The sequence below is a fragment of the Camellia sinensis genome, chromosome 13 (genome assembly GCF_055761805.1).
Source record: "Camellia sinensis isolate YWXY chromosome 13, ASM5576180v1, whole genome shotgun sequence".
Taxonomy (NCBI): Eukaryota; Viridiplantae; Streptophyta; class Magnoliopsida; order Ericales; family Theaceae; genus Camellia; species Camellia sinensis.
Window position 1 is genome coordinate 10,547,713 of NC_138973.1, and position 15,590 is coordinate 10,563,302.

The 15,590-nt window shown below is 36.3% G+C and overlaps 1 protein-coding gene across 1 annotated transcript; it reads right to left on the reverse strand.

The window, feature by feature from the left end:
* Positions 1-1,067: 1,067 nt before the first annotated feature.
* LOC145805206 (uncharacterized) lies at positions 1,068-6,563 on the reverse strand. The gene is made up of 5 exons (XM_082900270.1): positions 6,413-6,563; positions 6,132-6,325; positions 5,577-5,649; positions 5,179-5,414; positions 1,068-1,547 (listed from the first exon to the last, which is right to left on the reverse strand). Exons 1-5 carry the CDS (start codon positions 6,561-6,563, stop codon positions 1,068-1,070), a joined length of 1,134 nt encoding a protein of 377 aa, XP_082756396.1.
* Positions 6,564-15,590: the final 9,027 nt, after the last annotated feature.

A 15,590-nucleotide genomic window follows, 5' to 3' on the forward strand; every position in this document is an offset into this window, starting at 1 on the left:
TAATTTTAAACGTTTCAGTAGGAATAAAAATGAACCAACAGTGATAGAGGGTTACTTACCTCAAACAACTAAAATAATATTTTCCAAGCTAATCTCAATTGACCAAGATCCACCTCAATCTCACAAACCTAATAAAATATTACACCACATAAACAATTATTATTTGCATCCATCATTCTCTTCTTGTAGCAACAATAGAATAAATTAATCCAATTGTCTATTAGGGACCCCCACAATTCAGCATCAAAACAAAGTCATCACGGCTTCAAAAATTCTCAACCTATATTATCCTATTGTTGTTCATATACATGTATAAATTTGTAATTGCTTGTAGCCAATCTTGTATCCCACAAACACACCACAATTAAACTTAATCCATCACATATTAATCTCAAAATATGAACCACCCAAACGGAATGCAAAATATACTCTAAAATTGAGCAAAATTGAGAACCCCAACATAGACTACATCAATATAATTATTTAATCATATATGCCCATAAAATCATCTATTGATGTATTAACACTAAAATCATAGATAGGAATACAGTAAAATAAATCTTACCTAAGTGATGAATAAAGAAAAATCACCACTCTATGAATCCTCCTTCTTCACTTTGGTTTTTTTTTTTTTTTTTTTTTCCAAACCCTTGCTTGCTGCTTTCACCTTTAACTTTTCCAAATGTTGCCTTCACCTTCCGCAGCATACACGCTGCTTTGTTTTCTTTCTTTTCTTTTCTTTTCTTTTTCTTTTGTTTTTCTTCTTTTACGTAAAAGGTTATTAACCTAATTCCTTAAAATTACTAAATTACCCATACAAATTAATTTAACTACTGCTTTATCCAAAAATAATTCTACATATATCTTGGGTTTTACATTCTTCCCTCTTTAAAAGAAATTTCGTCCTCGAAATTTGACATACCTGGAGTCTCAAAAAGTTGTGGATACTTTCGTTTCATTTCATTCTCGAGTTCCCAAGTTGCTTCTTTTTCTGAGTGATTGCTCCATTGAACCTTAACATAGTGGATGACTTGACGCCTCAAAACCTGTTCCTTCCTATCAACAATTCATATAGGGTGTTCCTCATAAGGCAAATCCTCCTTAAACTGCAACGGTGCATGATCAATCACATGACTAAGATCCGGTATATACTTCCTTAACATTGAGACATGAAAAACATTATGAACTCCAGCTAGTGAAGATGGTAGGGCAAGTCTGTAAGCTACCTCACCAATTCGATCTAAAACCTCAAATGGCCCAACAAATCTAAGACTCAATTTACCACGAACACCAAACCTCATTACTCCTTTCATAGGAGACACCTTAAGGAACACATGATCTCCAACCCCAAACACCAAATCGTGTCTCCTATTATCTGCATAACTTTTCTGTCTACTCTGTGCCATGCGAAGTCGCTCTCTAATAAGATTGATCTTGTCCACTGTTTGTTGCACAATCTCAGGCCCTAACAACTTCCTTTCACCCACATCATCCCAACAAATAGGCGATCTACACTTTTGTCCATCTAAAGCCTCATATGGTGCCATCTAAATGCTCACATGATAACTGTTATTATAAGAGAATTCCACTATGGCTAAATGCTCATCCCAAGAACCTCCAAGATCAATAACACAAGCCCTCAACATGTCTTCCAAGGTTTGAATAGTTCTCTCTGACTGTCCATCAGTTTGAGGATGAAAGGAAGTGCTAAAATTCAAACTAATACCCAAAGCTGTATGCAAACTTCTCCAAAACATAGATACAAATCTACTATCTCTATCAGACACTATGGTCATCGGAATACCATGCAACTTCACAATGTCCTTGATATACAAATTTGCAAACTTCTCTAAGGAGAACCCTACCTTAAAAGCTAGAAAGTGAGCGGATTTAGTCAATCGATCAACGATAACCCAAATAGCATTGTTACCACCTTGGGTCCTAGGCAACCCTGTCATAAAATCCATGGTAATATGTTCCCACTTCCACTCGGGAATAGGAAGAGGTTGTAACTTACCTGCAGGTCTCTGATGTTCAACTTTCACTTATTAACATAACAAACATTGAGCAACATACTGAGTAATTCCCTCTTCATATTATCCCACGAAAAGTTCCTCTTCAAGTCTTTATACATTTTAGTGCTCCTTGGGTGTACTGTATATCCTGAACTGTGAGATTCTCTCAGGATTTCTCTCTTGAGCTCCAAATCGTTAGGCACACACAACCTCTCTCCAAATCTCAAGGTTCCATCTTTATGCATACAAAATTCCATCTGTAGCCCTATTCCCATTTTAGCTTTAAGTTTTTGTAACTGAGGATCTCTTCCTTGAGCATCTTTAATTCTATCAATCAATGTGGGTTAAACCCTAAGGTTTGCCAACTGCACTCCATGCTTGTGCCATCTAATCTCAATATTCAACCTTTACAAGTCCTCTAAGATATTCTTTTGGTTAGTGATCAAGGTAGCCAAATTACTCGGGGTCTTTCTACTCAAGGCATCCGCCACTGCTGTAGGAACCCACATTTTATGTCCTCATCATGTTCACGAGCATCGGTATGATTATGACTTGTTAAGCTTGCATGTGTATGTTTGTGACTTGTTTCGCTTGAGCGAATGTGATCCATGTCTTGTTTTGAAGCCTTGTAATTTGTCTAAGTGTAGTATGCTTGTCTTGTTCCTTCCTTGATGTGAAACTTAGGTCACGCCTTGCCTGAGTTATACTAGCCGATGTTATTCCAAGCCTAGGTTACGTTACGCCTAGATCATTCCAAGCCGAGGTCATCCTCAGTCTAGAAGTATCTTGGAACCCCTTGTTGACCTCCGTCCTTGCCTTGACACATTAGCCGAGATGTTACCTTGCACCCCAGTGATCTCGTCCTGGAGTGGTATGACCTAGGCCGAGGTGTGGCGCATCTAGGCCAAGATGTGGCACAGCTTAGTCAAGTGTTGTCCTTCCTAGCCGGGGTCATTGTCACCTTAGTTGCCGAAGTCCTTTTGTTAGCCGATGTCACCCATTGCCGGAGTGCCATTCCGTGTAGCTTGTTGAATACGCCTTGTTATTAGCCGATGTCATTGCCTCGTCAGAGAGCCCATACCGCTTTACTTGTTGAACACCCTTCCACCATGCTTTGTCTGGCCTGTCAGCCACCTTTTCAGGAAAAACCCAACCAGTCGCCGCCACGTGTCTCAGTAGAAGGTTAACCCCAGAACCGGGTAAAGAAAACTATCATTTGGTATCATAAACTTGCCTTGTAGAGAGAGAAGCTCTAGGAGGAAGAAAGAGTTTTAGAGTGAGGAAGTAGATCTTCAAGCTTGATTCCTAGAGATCGAACCGTTAGATCCGTGTTCTAAGGTTAGATTCTTGATCTGCTCATGATGTTCTCTATGTTCATGTTATTGCATTGCATGATCGGATATGATTTGTAAGCCATGCATTGTTTTGAAATTCGATTTTAGAAAGAGAAAATGACATTCATGTGTTCTTCAAGAAAGTCTTGTTTTGATCCGAAAACTTGCATAAAGAATCATGTTTTTGTGTTTATTTCCGCAAGAATTCCAAGTACGGGTACCCAGGTCCATGTTTTCAAACTCATGGCATGAAAATCCCAGATTTGTGATGACAGATTATGATTGAACATTCATATTTTTCATGTTTTCACACTCATGTTCTTCATGTTCATCAGCAGAGGGAAACCCGGAGTTTCCCGACCTCTTTTCCTTGCATGAGGCCCTCGGGAACACACCTCGGCGAGGAGGTGTGGAACCTCGGCCTAGACCTGGTTGGTGCCCAGCATGTTTTTCGAAATCAATTGTGTACATACGAAACTTGTTGAAGGTGCATTCAATAGGCTTTGCCATGTGTTTGTAGGACTTGGGCTTGTCTCGACTCCGACGTTTGAAGAAACTATGTGAGTGGTATTTTTAATAAAGCTATGTTACACTTGCTTTCATAAACCTCGTCTTGCCTTGTTTTGAAAAGTACTTGATCTTGCATGAATGACTATCCCTACTTGTATATTAAGCACTATCTTGTTTTGATGACATTTCTTGAAAGTCCTTAGATGCAGGGGACTATAATGCAACTGCACTCTTGTCTTGAAAGTCCTTAGTTGCAGGGGACTATAATGCAACTGCACTCTTGTCTTGAAAGTCCTTAGTTGCAGGGGACTATAATGCAACTGCACTCTTGTCTTGAAAGTCCTTAGTTGCAGGGGACTATAATGCAACTGCACTCTTGTCTTGAAAGTCCTTAGTTGCAGGGGACTATAATGCAACTGCACTCTTGTCTTGGAATTGTCATCACCCCCTTGTATTAAGTAGATGTAATAACATCCAAAGAACTTGAAAGGCCGGCAATGAACTTGATTTCCCTCTTGATTGTAAAGTATGCTATGTATTGTTTTGAAAGAAATCTTGGATATCAATCATGCAAAACCTTTATTTCTAATATCATTCACTGAGTATCCAAGCTCACCCTCTCTATATATATATGTAGGTGATGAGCAAGAAGGCAATGAGGCCTAGACGTGTAGCCGATGTGTTTTTGGGTGCATTGCCGACGTGTTTTGGATTAGCATTTTGTACCATCTTGAAGATTATGCTTCTTAGTCTATATTTCATGTGTACTTGTATATGTCGGCTTGAGAAGCCTTTTGGTCAATATGTATTTTGTATCTCATTCCCTTATTGTATCTAGGTTGTAAGACTTTGTAAAAATGTATGTCATTTCATTGGACTTAAGCACGGCTCTCATGGACTATTAGATTCAGTATATGTATTTATGTTGCTTCCGCACTTGTAAGCCCCATATTTTATACTTTGGTTGTGTATGATTCTTGTAAGTCGGCCTTCGGTAATCTCGGATTACTGGCCATCACGGCACCAAACTACTAGGGGCGGTTTGGGGGCGTGACAACTACATTGGCTTTTCCTGGATTATAATTGATAGTCAAATCATAGTCCTTTAATAGCTCCAACCATCGCCTTTGCCTCATATTCAGTTCTTTTTGAGTGAAAATATACTTTAAACTTTTATGATCAGTGAATATCTCACATTTCACCCCATAAAGGTAGTGCCTCCAGATTTTCAATGCAAACACCACTGCAGCCAACTCCAAATCATGCGTAGGATAATTCTGCTCATATGGTTTCAACTGCTTAGACGCATATGCCACTACCTTATCATTCTGCATCAGGACACAACTCAAGCCCATCTTCGATACATCATTATAGGTGGTAAAACCTTCATCTCCGGACGGAACTATAAGTACTGGAGCAGACACCAATCGACTCTTTAGATCTTGGAAACTCTTCTCACAATCATCAGACCATTCAAATTTAACCCCTTTTTGTGTTAAACGAGTCAAAGGCATAGAAATTCGGGAAAATCCCTCAACAAACCTTCTATAATAACCTGCTAAACCCAAGAAGCTACGAATTTTAGTGACACTAGTAGGCCTATTCCACTCTACCACTGCCTCCACTTTCTTGGGGTCAACAGACACCCCATCTCTAGATATCACATGTCCCAAAAATGATACACTCTCCAGCCAAAATTCACACTTCTTTAATTTACCAAATAATTTCTTCTCCCTTAATATCTGCAACACTATTCTCAGATGTTCTTCGTGCTGCTTTTTACTCTTCAACTACACAAGAATGTCATCAATAAAAACTACCACAAACTAATCTAAGAAGGGTTTAAATACTCTGTTCATTAAATTCATAAAAGTTGCAGGCGCATTGGTCAACCTAAACGGCATCACTAAAAATTCATAATGCCCATACCTAGTTCGGAAGGCTGTCTTAGGTATATCTTCCACCTTAACCTTCAACTGGTGATAGCCAGAACGAAGGTCAATCTTGGAAAAGACTTGTGCTCCTTCCAACTAATCAAATAGGTCATCTATCCTAGGCAAATGATATTTATTTTGAATTGTTACCTTGTTTAACTCTCGATAATCAATGCAAAGGCAAAAACTACCATCCTTCTTTTTCACAAATAAAACAGGTGCACCCCAAGGAGAAACACTAGGCCGAATAAAGCTCTTATCTAGTAACTCTTGTAATTGTTCCTTCAACTCTTTCAACTCTGTTGGGGCCATCCGATACGGAGCCTTGGAGATAGGACCCATGCTGGTATCAATTCAATGGCAAACTCAATCTCTCTATCTAGTGGCAACCCCGGTAACTCTTCAGGAAAAACATCGGGAAATTCCTTCACAACTAGAATATCCTCTAGCTTCAATTCAGTCTCACGGGTATCTTTCACAGAAGCTAAATAGCCCTTCCAACCATTCCTTAACAACCGTCTAGCTTTCAAAGCTGAGATTACCAGAAGAGGAGTGTTAACCCCACTACCCACAAAACAAAATTCTGGCTAATTAGGAATCTGAAATACTACCCTTTTGCCTCGACAATCAACAAAAGCATAATTGGTTGCCAACCAATCCATTCCAAGAATTATGTCAAAGTCCCGCATATCTAAAACAGTTAAGTCTACAAGCAATTTCCTGTCATCTATACTAACCACACGAGATTTGCAAATTAAGTCAGCAACCATAACACCTCCTATCGGGGTTTCAACACATAAGTCGATCTCTCTAGAGACACATTTCCATCAATGTTTCTCAACAAATCCCATAGACACAAATGAATTTGTAGCGCCAGAATCAAATAACACATGTGCATAAACAGAAGATACTAAAACAGTACCTGACACCACCGTGTTAGAAGTCTGAACATCCTGTTGCGTGAGTGCGTACACTCGACCCTGAGTCTTTGGCTTATGACCCCCATTTTTCTTTTGATTTCCTGAAGACTCTTTGTCTGTTGATGCTCCTTTATTTGTCCATGCTTTATGTTCAGTCTCACGCCCCTTCCGGTTAGGGCAATCAGCTATTCTGTGCCCCTGTTGCCCGCAAGAGAAACAGGCCCCAGTATTCCAACGACACTCACTATCTCAATGGAACCCATTACATCTAGTGCACTGTATCTGATCATTCTTCTTATCAACACTACCACCCATAGTTCGAATTCCCCAACTCCCAACCGAAGAAGTGTTTTGTTTCTTAGCATTGCCCTTCGAACTGTTGTTAGTTTGGAAATTGGAAGAACTAGGCCTCTTCTTATAATTCTCATCTTTCTCTTCTTGGGCTCTAGTGAGGCCACTCTCAACCAACAAAGCCTTATTCAACACTGCTTCAAAAGTAGGTAACTCGAAAGGAACCACCTGTTGCATAATGTTCGTTCTTAGCCCACCTTCGAACTTTCGTGCTCTGCTATCCTCGTCTGCTTCAAATGCTGATGCAAATTTAGACAACTTCGTAAACTGGGCTTCATATTCTGCAACTGTCTTATTCCCTTGCTCTAACTTTGAAAATTCCCTTTGTTTTTGTAGACGAACACTCCTAGGGAAGTATTTCTCATTGAATGCATTCTTAAACGGGAAATAACTTTTCCATTTCTGTCAACCATTTTTCAGCCTCCAAAGGGTCTGTGGCTCCGTCAAATGCCAAGGCTATCTTCTTAAACGCAGTAATGTTACAACGTGGCCTCGGTTGTGGCCCAACATCTGGCTGCATCCATTGTTGTTGCTCCATAAGTCTAGTCAAGTTATTCCCTATGGTGGTTTGTTGTTGCACCACCCCGGCCAAAGTCTGAAGCACTTGAACCATTCCAATTGGATTGGGGATTGCAACTTGTTCTTGTTGTCCCAACTCTTGCCCTTGATTTCCTCTGACTGCTTGAGAACCACTACCATTATTAGTCACGTTCCCTCGCCGATTGTTATTACCAGTCTGTCTATTCGTTTGACCCTGGCGTATATTCTTAGCCATATTTTCCAATGTCTCCTCATGTTCCATTACAACCTAAATGCATCAATAATAAAACCTCATCTTATTCTATTCTCAAGTCCCTATAACATGTAAATAAAATTAGTATTATATCAAATTATAAGCGTTCCCAATCCTACATCTACCCAATCTCACTACTATTCTATACTAGCCTTTAAAATTATAACTTGGCTCTGATACCACAAAATTGTCATGCCCCAAGTAACGTGACAACGCCGCACACTCATTTAAGTGAGCATGCAAGGCTAAGAGTCCAACACATGACCAACAATGTAAAATACTCCAATTAAATCCTTAATTATCATAATGCTAAAATCCATAAAAATTGATTATTCTTATCATATGAAATTATCCACCAAGTCCACTAATAAAATCCATTAACAAAACAATAATCCACGTACTTAAATCATAGTCCTACTCTCAGCACTCCCACATGTAAAAATCCCACGCAGCTCTACTCTTCAGAATCTGAAAAAAAAAATAAAGGTAAGCTAGATAGCCCAGTAAATAATCAACCATCACTACTAGTTGGATCAAGTATACAAAAATAAATAAATAGTCGGTAACCAATAAATATAATTTTTGCTACAATTCAATAAATGAACAATTATTTGTAAGATGGTTTCTTAACTAAAAATATACAATGTACAATCCATTTTAATTGAAAAGGCAACAAGATAATTCAAAGTAAATTCGTTATTCAAATCGATGGTTCAATATTCAAATGGTTCAATGATTTGATTCACAAAACCCAAGTCTTGGTGACTACGGTCACTTAGCCCGTGACAAGGCCCAGAACCACACATAGGCCGGTGGTAAAGCTCCAAAAGAAACTAGTTTATGTGCCAATAAATAACCCCCATTGGCTAGGGTCCAAATCATAGTCAGACTAGAGTGATGCTCAAAATTCAAACAATACACAACTTTAAAATAAAATATTCAATATTTTCAGAATAAACATTTGATACAATTTTCATAATAGTTTCACAAAATATTTAAATAACTTTCATAATAATATTCGATATTGTTTTATACTTGACCCACATTCTATTTTAAGAGAACATGAATGCTATAAATAAATATTTATAATTTTAAACGTTTCAGTAGGAATAAAAATGAACCAACAGTGATAGAGGGTTACTTACCTCAAACAGCTAAAATAATATTTCCCAAGCTAATCTCAATTGACCAAGATCCACCTCAGTCTCACAAACCTAATAAAATATTACACCACATAAACAATTATTATTTGCACCCATCCTTCTCTTCTTGTAGCAACAATAAAATAAATTAATCCAATTGTCTATTAGGGACCCCCATAATTCAGCATCAAAACAAAGTCATCACGGCTTCAAAAATTCTCAACCTATATTATCCTATTGTTGTTCATATACATGTATAAATTTGTAATTGCTTGTAGCCAATCTTGTATCCCACAAACACACCACCATTAAACTTAACCCATCACATATTAATCTCAAAATATGAACCACCCAAACGGAATGCAAAATATACTCTAAAATTGAGCAAAATTGAGAACCCCAACATAGACTACATCAATATAATTATTTAATCATATATGCCCATAAAATCATCTATTGATATATTAACACTAAAATCATAGATAGGAATACAATAAAATAAATCTTACCTAAGTGATGAATAAAGAAAAATTACCACTCTATGAATCCTCCTTCTTCACTTTGGTTTTGTTTTTTTTTCTTTTTTTTTTCTTTTTTTCCCAAACCCTTGCTTGCTGCCTTCACCTTTAACTTTTCCAAATGTTGCCTTCACCTTCCGCAACATACACGCCGCTCTGTTTTCTTTTCTTTTCTTTTTTTTCTTTTGTTTTTCTTCTTTTACATAAAGGGTTATTAACCTAATTCCTTAAAATTACTAAATTACCCATACAAATTAATTTAACTACTACTTTATCCAAAAATAATTCTACATATATCGTGGGTTTTACATAATGAATCTAGTGAGGCAGAACCTTGATGATCTGTGTTGTACAAATCTAGCAAGCTAAAATTATGGAAAAGCCTAGGATTGATTGATTCTTTTCAAACAGTAGATATAGCTTATTTTGCTTTTTTGTGCTTTTTTAGTCCCAAAATATTAGCCAAACGAGCACTTATGTCACGACCTAAACCCGCCCCTAAAGGTTTAACGTCGTAACCGGCCAGTAATCCTTGGATTACCAAAGGCCTCTTAACAGAATAATATTTAATTGGGGGCTGCGGAAGGAATTATACCAAATATGAATAGTCCATGGAGTCGTGCAAATATGCATGTGACAGAAATTTGAAACCTTATATAATATATTAATGTATGTGACATCATGATGCATTAGTCTTCATCACATTTGAGACAGTTGTAGCCCAAAAAGGAAGATAGCTTTTATACACAAAACAAAAGACTTGCTCGTATTACAAACAAAACATATGGTCTTTACTCATGCCACTTAGACTTGACTTGATCACACAAGGGAACCTCATCGGAGGTACAACGGTTGACTGACAAAAAAGGAGTGCCAAATCCTCAACTTTGGGTTTGATCACGCACCTGGTCACCTACATATATAATATAAATAGTGTGCGGAAGCCCGGTGAATAATAACAAAGTAATGATTTTAATAAATGAAGTCCAAAACAGATTTCAAATCTCATAGAAAATAAGAATCATAATCAGGTAGCGGAAATAGAGTCATAATCTTATTCGTATTCAAATCATGTGGGGTACATCTATTAGCATAAACATGTCTCTTTGGTCAAGCTTATCAAGTTCCATAAAGGAACCTCCGGTACCGGGTAACATATCTCATACTTGAGCCGCGGTATTGTTTTCCCCGGGCGAGGGCCTATGCCACAGTATTATTTCCCCCGCGTGGGGGCCTGGGCCACAGTATCATCCCCTGGGCTAGGGCCTCATGACCATAAGTCACAGTATTATGTCCCTTGGGCGAGGGCCTCTGCAAAGGATACCACAATTACGTTTCAAAGAAAATTTGGACAGTCATTCATTCAGACAAAACATAGCATTTCAGAAAACTAATAATTTCATATCATCAGAAAATAATTAAAGTCAAACATAACTTTACAGAGTTATTACTCACAGATAACTGGTGGCTCCAAATAGACGAGTAGAGTAGGTAATTCACTTAACTTGAGGTACGTGACCTACATAACATGACAGATACATACGTTGAAACACATGCTCGAATTGTACATAACTTATTTCATTTGCCCTTAGTGTGTTTCTAACCTTTATCCTCATTATAGTGTTTTAATCTTGGCCTAGGAATGCCTATGATGGAATGAGGATGCAACAATGTACTTGAAAAACATTTTTCAAAACTTGTTGAAAACAGGGTTCACACTCGAGCGGACATGCAAAATGTGAGGGTTCGCTCGAGCGTAACTTTTCTTCGCTCGAGTGATCTGCAAACTTTGACAAAAGTACTAGTTGTTTGATTTTCACGCTTGACAGACACTCGATCCTCGCTCGAGCGTGAGACTCAGACCTTCGCCCGAGCGTGACTTTTGTCACTCGAGCGACCTGCAAAACATATGAACTTCTGGGAACATGCATTTCATGCTCGAGTGGACTTCAGGTCGCTCGAGCGGAAGTGCACACACTCAGAGTGGCCGCTCGAGCGTAAACTCCTACGCTTGAGTGTAGGTGCAAATTCTGGAATTTCCAGATTTGTTCTCCAAGTTCAAAACTCAATCTTTAAGCATCAAAACTATATTTTCCTGGGCCAAAACTTGAGAAAGCACTTAGAAACTCATAAAACATCATGAACTAAGGATCATTTCAAGAAATCATGGCCCAATAGCTTGCCAATTGTGCAAAATTCAACTTGAAATGTAGGAATATGCTATAAATATGACATGCTTGTATAATTTGAGTTCATAGCTTCCTAAAACATGATCAAATGAAATATCCAACTCAAAAACATGGTGAATTCTTAGACTACAACCAAAACATGAACATGCATGTGAGAATTCTCATGAAAACAACTTTAAAACTTCATGATATGGATATGCATGCATGGAATGACTAAGCTTTCTTAAATTCTGGCTCAATTCCCATATGAATTCACCTATTTCATTTGTATTCATGTACTAAATGACTCAATTTCAAGGTTGTAAGGTTGAGCTCTTACCTAGGCTACTCAATTGAGCTTCACTTAAGCAAAATCTTGAGCAATTCACCAAATCTCCTAGCAATTTTCTTCTATCCCAACTTTTGATCTCAATTTTCCTTTCCTCTCTCTCTCTCCTACATTTTGCTTGTTTGGGTGAGCTCAAATATGTTGAATGAAGAAAAAAAAATGAATGAAGGCATATGAGAAGCCTTATATAGGCTCACTTGAAGATAATTAATTAAGGCTAAATAAGTGAGCATTAAATTAATCTAATTTAATTGTTCCAAATTGAATCTTGATTAAACCTACCATAATGTTCTAAAAATTTCAAATAGCACATAAATCAAGTCAATTTCTGAATCGGATGCTGATAAGGCCTTCAATTCGCAAACCGAATAAAAACATGAACAGATCTTTCTACGTTAAACAAATATAAACACAAAAATAATGCAATGCACACGTAAGTAACTCATGATTTCTTCTTAATTACTTGTTAGTCATACTTAAGCATGAATTAGTGCTAATCATGGGTTTGGGTTGTTACAACTTAGACTTTAGCTTTTTTTATGAAACAAGAAATTATATTATGTGGAGGGTATATATTATAGATATAGAATATTTCAATACTGTCTGAATCGGTTCCAATTTGGAATCGTGGAGTTCAATTTGAAATCGATTCGTGGCCCGTGGATTTTTAAATTTTCAATCCGGAACCGAACCACGGATTTAAAAAATAATCCAAACCTACCCAATTAGACTGAATCGGATTGAATTATGGATTATACGAATCCCTTACTCAGCTTACAATTTACATATAAAAGGTTTAGAGAGACAGATCAAGCATCCTAGAACAATAGGTTGAGCTTATACAATTTTATTATATATAATCGGGTGTTTCTAAAAACTACTGCTAGTTTTGCATTTTACTCCAAATCACAAAAATTATGTATATATTTTTTAAGGAGGTAAAATGTAATCAAACAAGCTCAATGACTTAAAAATGATTTAAAAAACTTAAAATTGTTTCAAGTAACTAAAGGATAAAAGTACCTCCATCTTTTCACGTATCATAGAGAAGGGCGACCTTTAATCCTAACATGTATACATACAAAATAAATAAATTATGATCTGCATCTATATGCCTTCAGATTTTGTAGGGCTCAGCTCAGCTCCCGACAAACCTATGCAAAATACAACCAAGGCAAATTTATGTTATAGGGATTAGGTTTCTCTTGATTTGGATTATGGGGTGAGAGAGAGAAAAAAATAATTATGTTTTCTCATTGTCATCTTTGGATGTATAAGAAAGCGAAGCATGTGACAAAGGGATATGCGTGAGACTTTTTTTCCTCCTCTATATTTAAATGGAAAACTCGGTATTATAACAAATTTATAACCAATTAGCTTATTTCACACTCAATCTCACCATTTTGATGAGAAATGAAATAGTCAAAATAATAGAGTTTCATGATTTCTCATCATTTCTTACCAAATTTAGAAGGAATTATTAGACTCAATAAATGAGATTTCAAAGTTAAAATTTAATTCTAAAATCATCAGTTAGGAATTTATTTATAGATTGATCAAAAATAAATCAATATGACATTTTTGTCCTATAGTAACCACTGAAGAACCCAACAACACCCATTGCAATCCATTGTCTTGGTCTCGTCGCTTGCAATACCTGTGGTGATGGTCGATGTCTTGGTCTGCAATCACCACAGACAACCATGGGCGGAGCTAAGTACTGTTTAGTGGGTTCAATTCAACCCCATAACTCCGAATTTTTTTTTTTATAGAATATAAAGCAATATGTAAAAATTTTGAGAGGTTTTTGTAAATTGACACCATTAAAATTGTTAAAAAATAAGGGTGATTCTACTTACACCACTACTTTACCTCTTTACACCCTCCATTTGAGTTTTTTTTTTCCTTTCCAATTTTATCCATGTGTGAAATTACCTTTAAGGAAAAAACATTAAAATTAAATATATTTTGTTATCTTCTTACACCCCTTGGTCTTTAATCCCTACTCCTCTTTTCCCTTTCTTAATTGTTATTTTCTCTTACACGTCTCTTTTCAAAAAGTGAGAATCATAGTGTTTTGATCATTAAAGAAAGCAATGGATGAAGAAACAATGGTGAAAAACCATCCAAAAAGTGAAATGATGAGTTTATTTATTTATTTATTTGGTAGGTTTTTGTTTCATTTTTCTGGACTGGTGTTCGACTTTCGTTCGATGCTTTGAAATCGAACAAAATAAAATAGTTCGGCATTACATTGCCGATTAAAAAATATACGTCTAGTAACCAACTACCAAATAAAAGATACATTTCCGGTAACCCAAAATTGAATTTTTAAAATTTGTTTGGCTTCTCATTACTACGTATTTCCAGTTTCATTTATTTTTTTATTTTTTTGCTTGGAAGGATTATACTTATACTCATTGCAACAACGCAAGTACTGCAATATTAGTGGACTCTAGTCATTTATTCATTACAAACGAGGTTTGTTAAGTTTTTTTTTTTTTTTTATGAATACGATTTTTTCTTATTTTTAATTTGTATTGAGTTTTATTAATAATTTGATGTATACATATATTTATTATCTTTAAGTAGTCGTGAAACATTAATTAAATGGGCTTCTGACATTGGGAAGAAGACTAGATTTGTCATTGTTATAAAGACATCAGATGCGAGAGGCAATGGAAGAAAACCAAGACTTACACTTGTTTGTAAAAGTAGTGGTTACTATAGAGACAATAGGAAGATTAAGGGGAAACGATTGAGGTTGATAGGTTCTAAAAAGTGTGGATGTCTATTTCTATTAAGAGGAGAAAAATTATTTACAAATTACTAAGATGAATTGTGATAACATGTTTGATTGATGGATGCAAACAATGACAGATTTGATGGATATTTTATGGATATTCGTACACTTGATTTTTTATGAATAATTTTATAGATACTTTTTATGTATGATTTTATGGATGCGTGTTTGATTTATGAATTTTTTATGGATGCTTCAAGGAAAAAGTAAATTTTTCAATGTATAGTGACAGGGTCTAGACAACTTTATTGTAGTTTGGCAACATGACACTAGAGTAATCCCATTTGTATAACAATGTATCACTGAACAGTCACTTCACAAGTGGCCCAAATTAATTTATTGTTATCATCTAATTGGACAGCAAAATAATGAATGCTAGGAAAAAAAATATTGTCTAGTAACATGGCACTGGAGTAATTCAAATTAATTAGTGTTGTATTACCGAACAGACCCACCACAAATTAAAGTGGCTCTGTAAATGTATAGCAACAAAATGTTGGAGAGATCTATTTTTTTCGGCAACATAACACTGGAATAATGTAAATTGTTTAGCACCGTGTTACCAAAATTAGTGGTGTAAAGAATGAAATAGTTAATTTAGGGTTAGTTTTGGTAATATATTGCGGGTGTAATGAGAATTACATTTTTTTTAATGGTCTAATGAGATGGAGGGTGTAAAAAGGTTAAATAGTAGTGTAAGTAGAATCACCCAATTGATTATAGCTTATAAAAATGAAAATGGGTAAATTACAA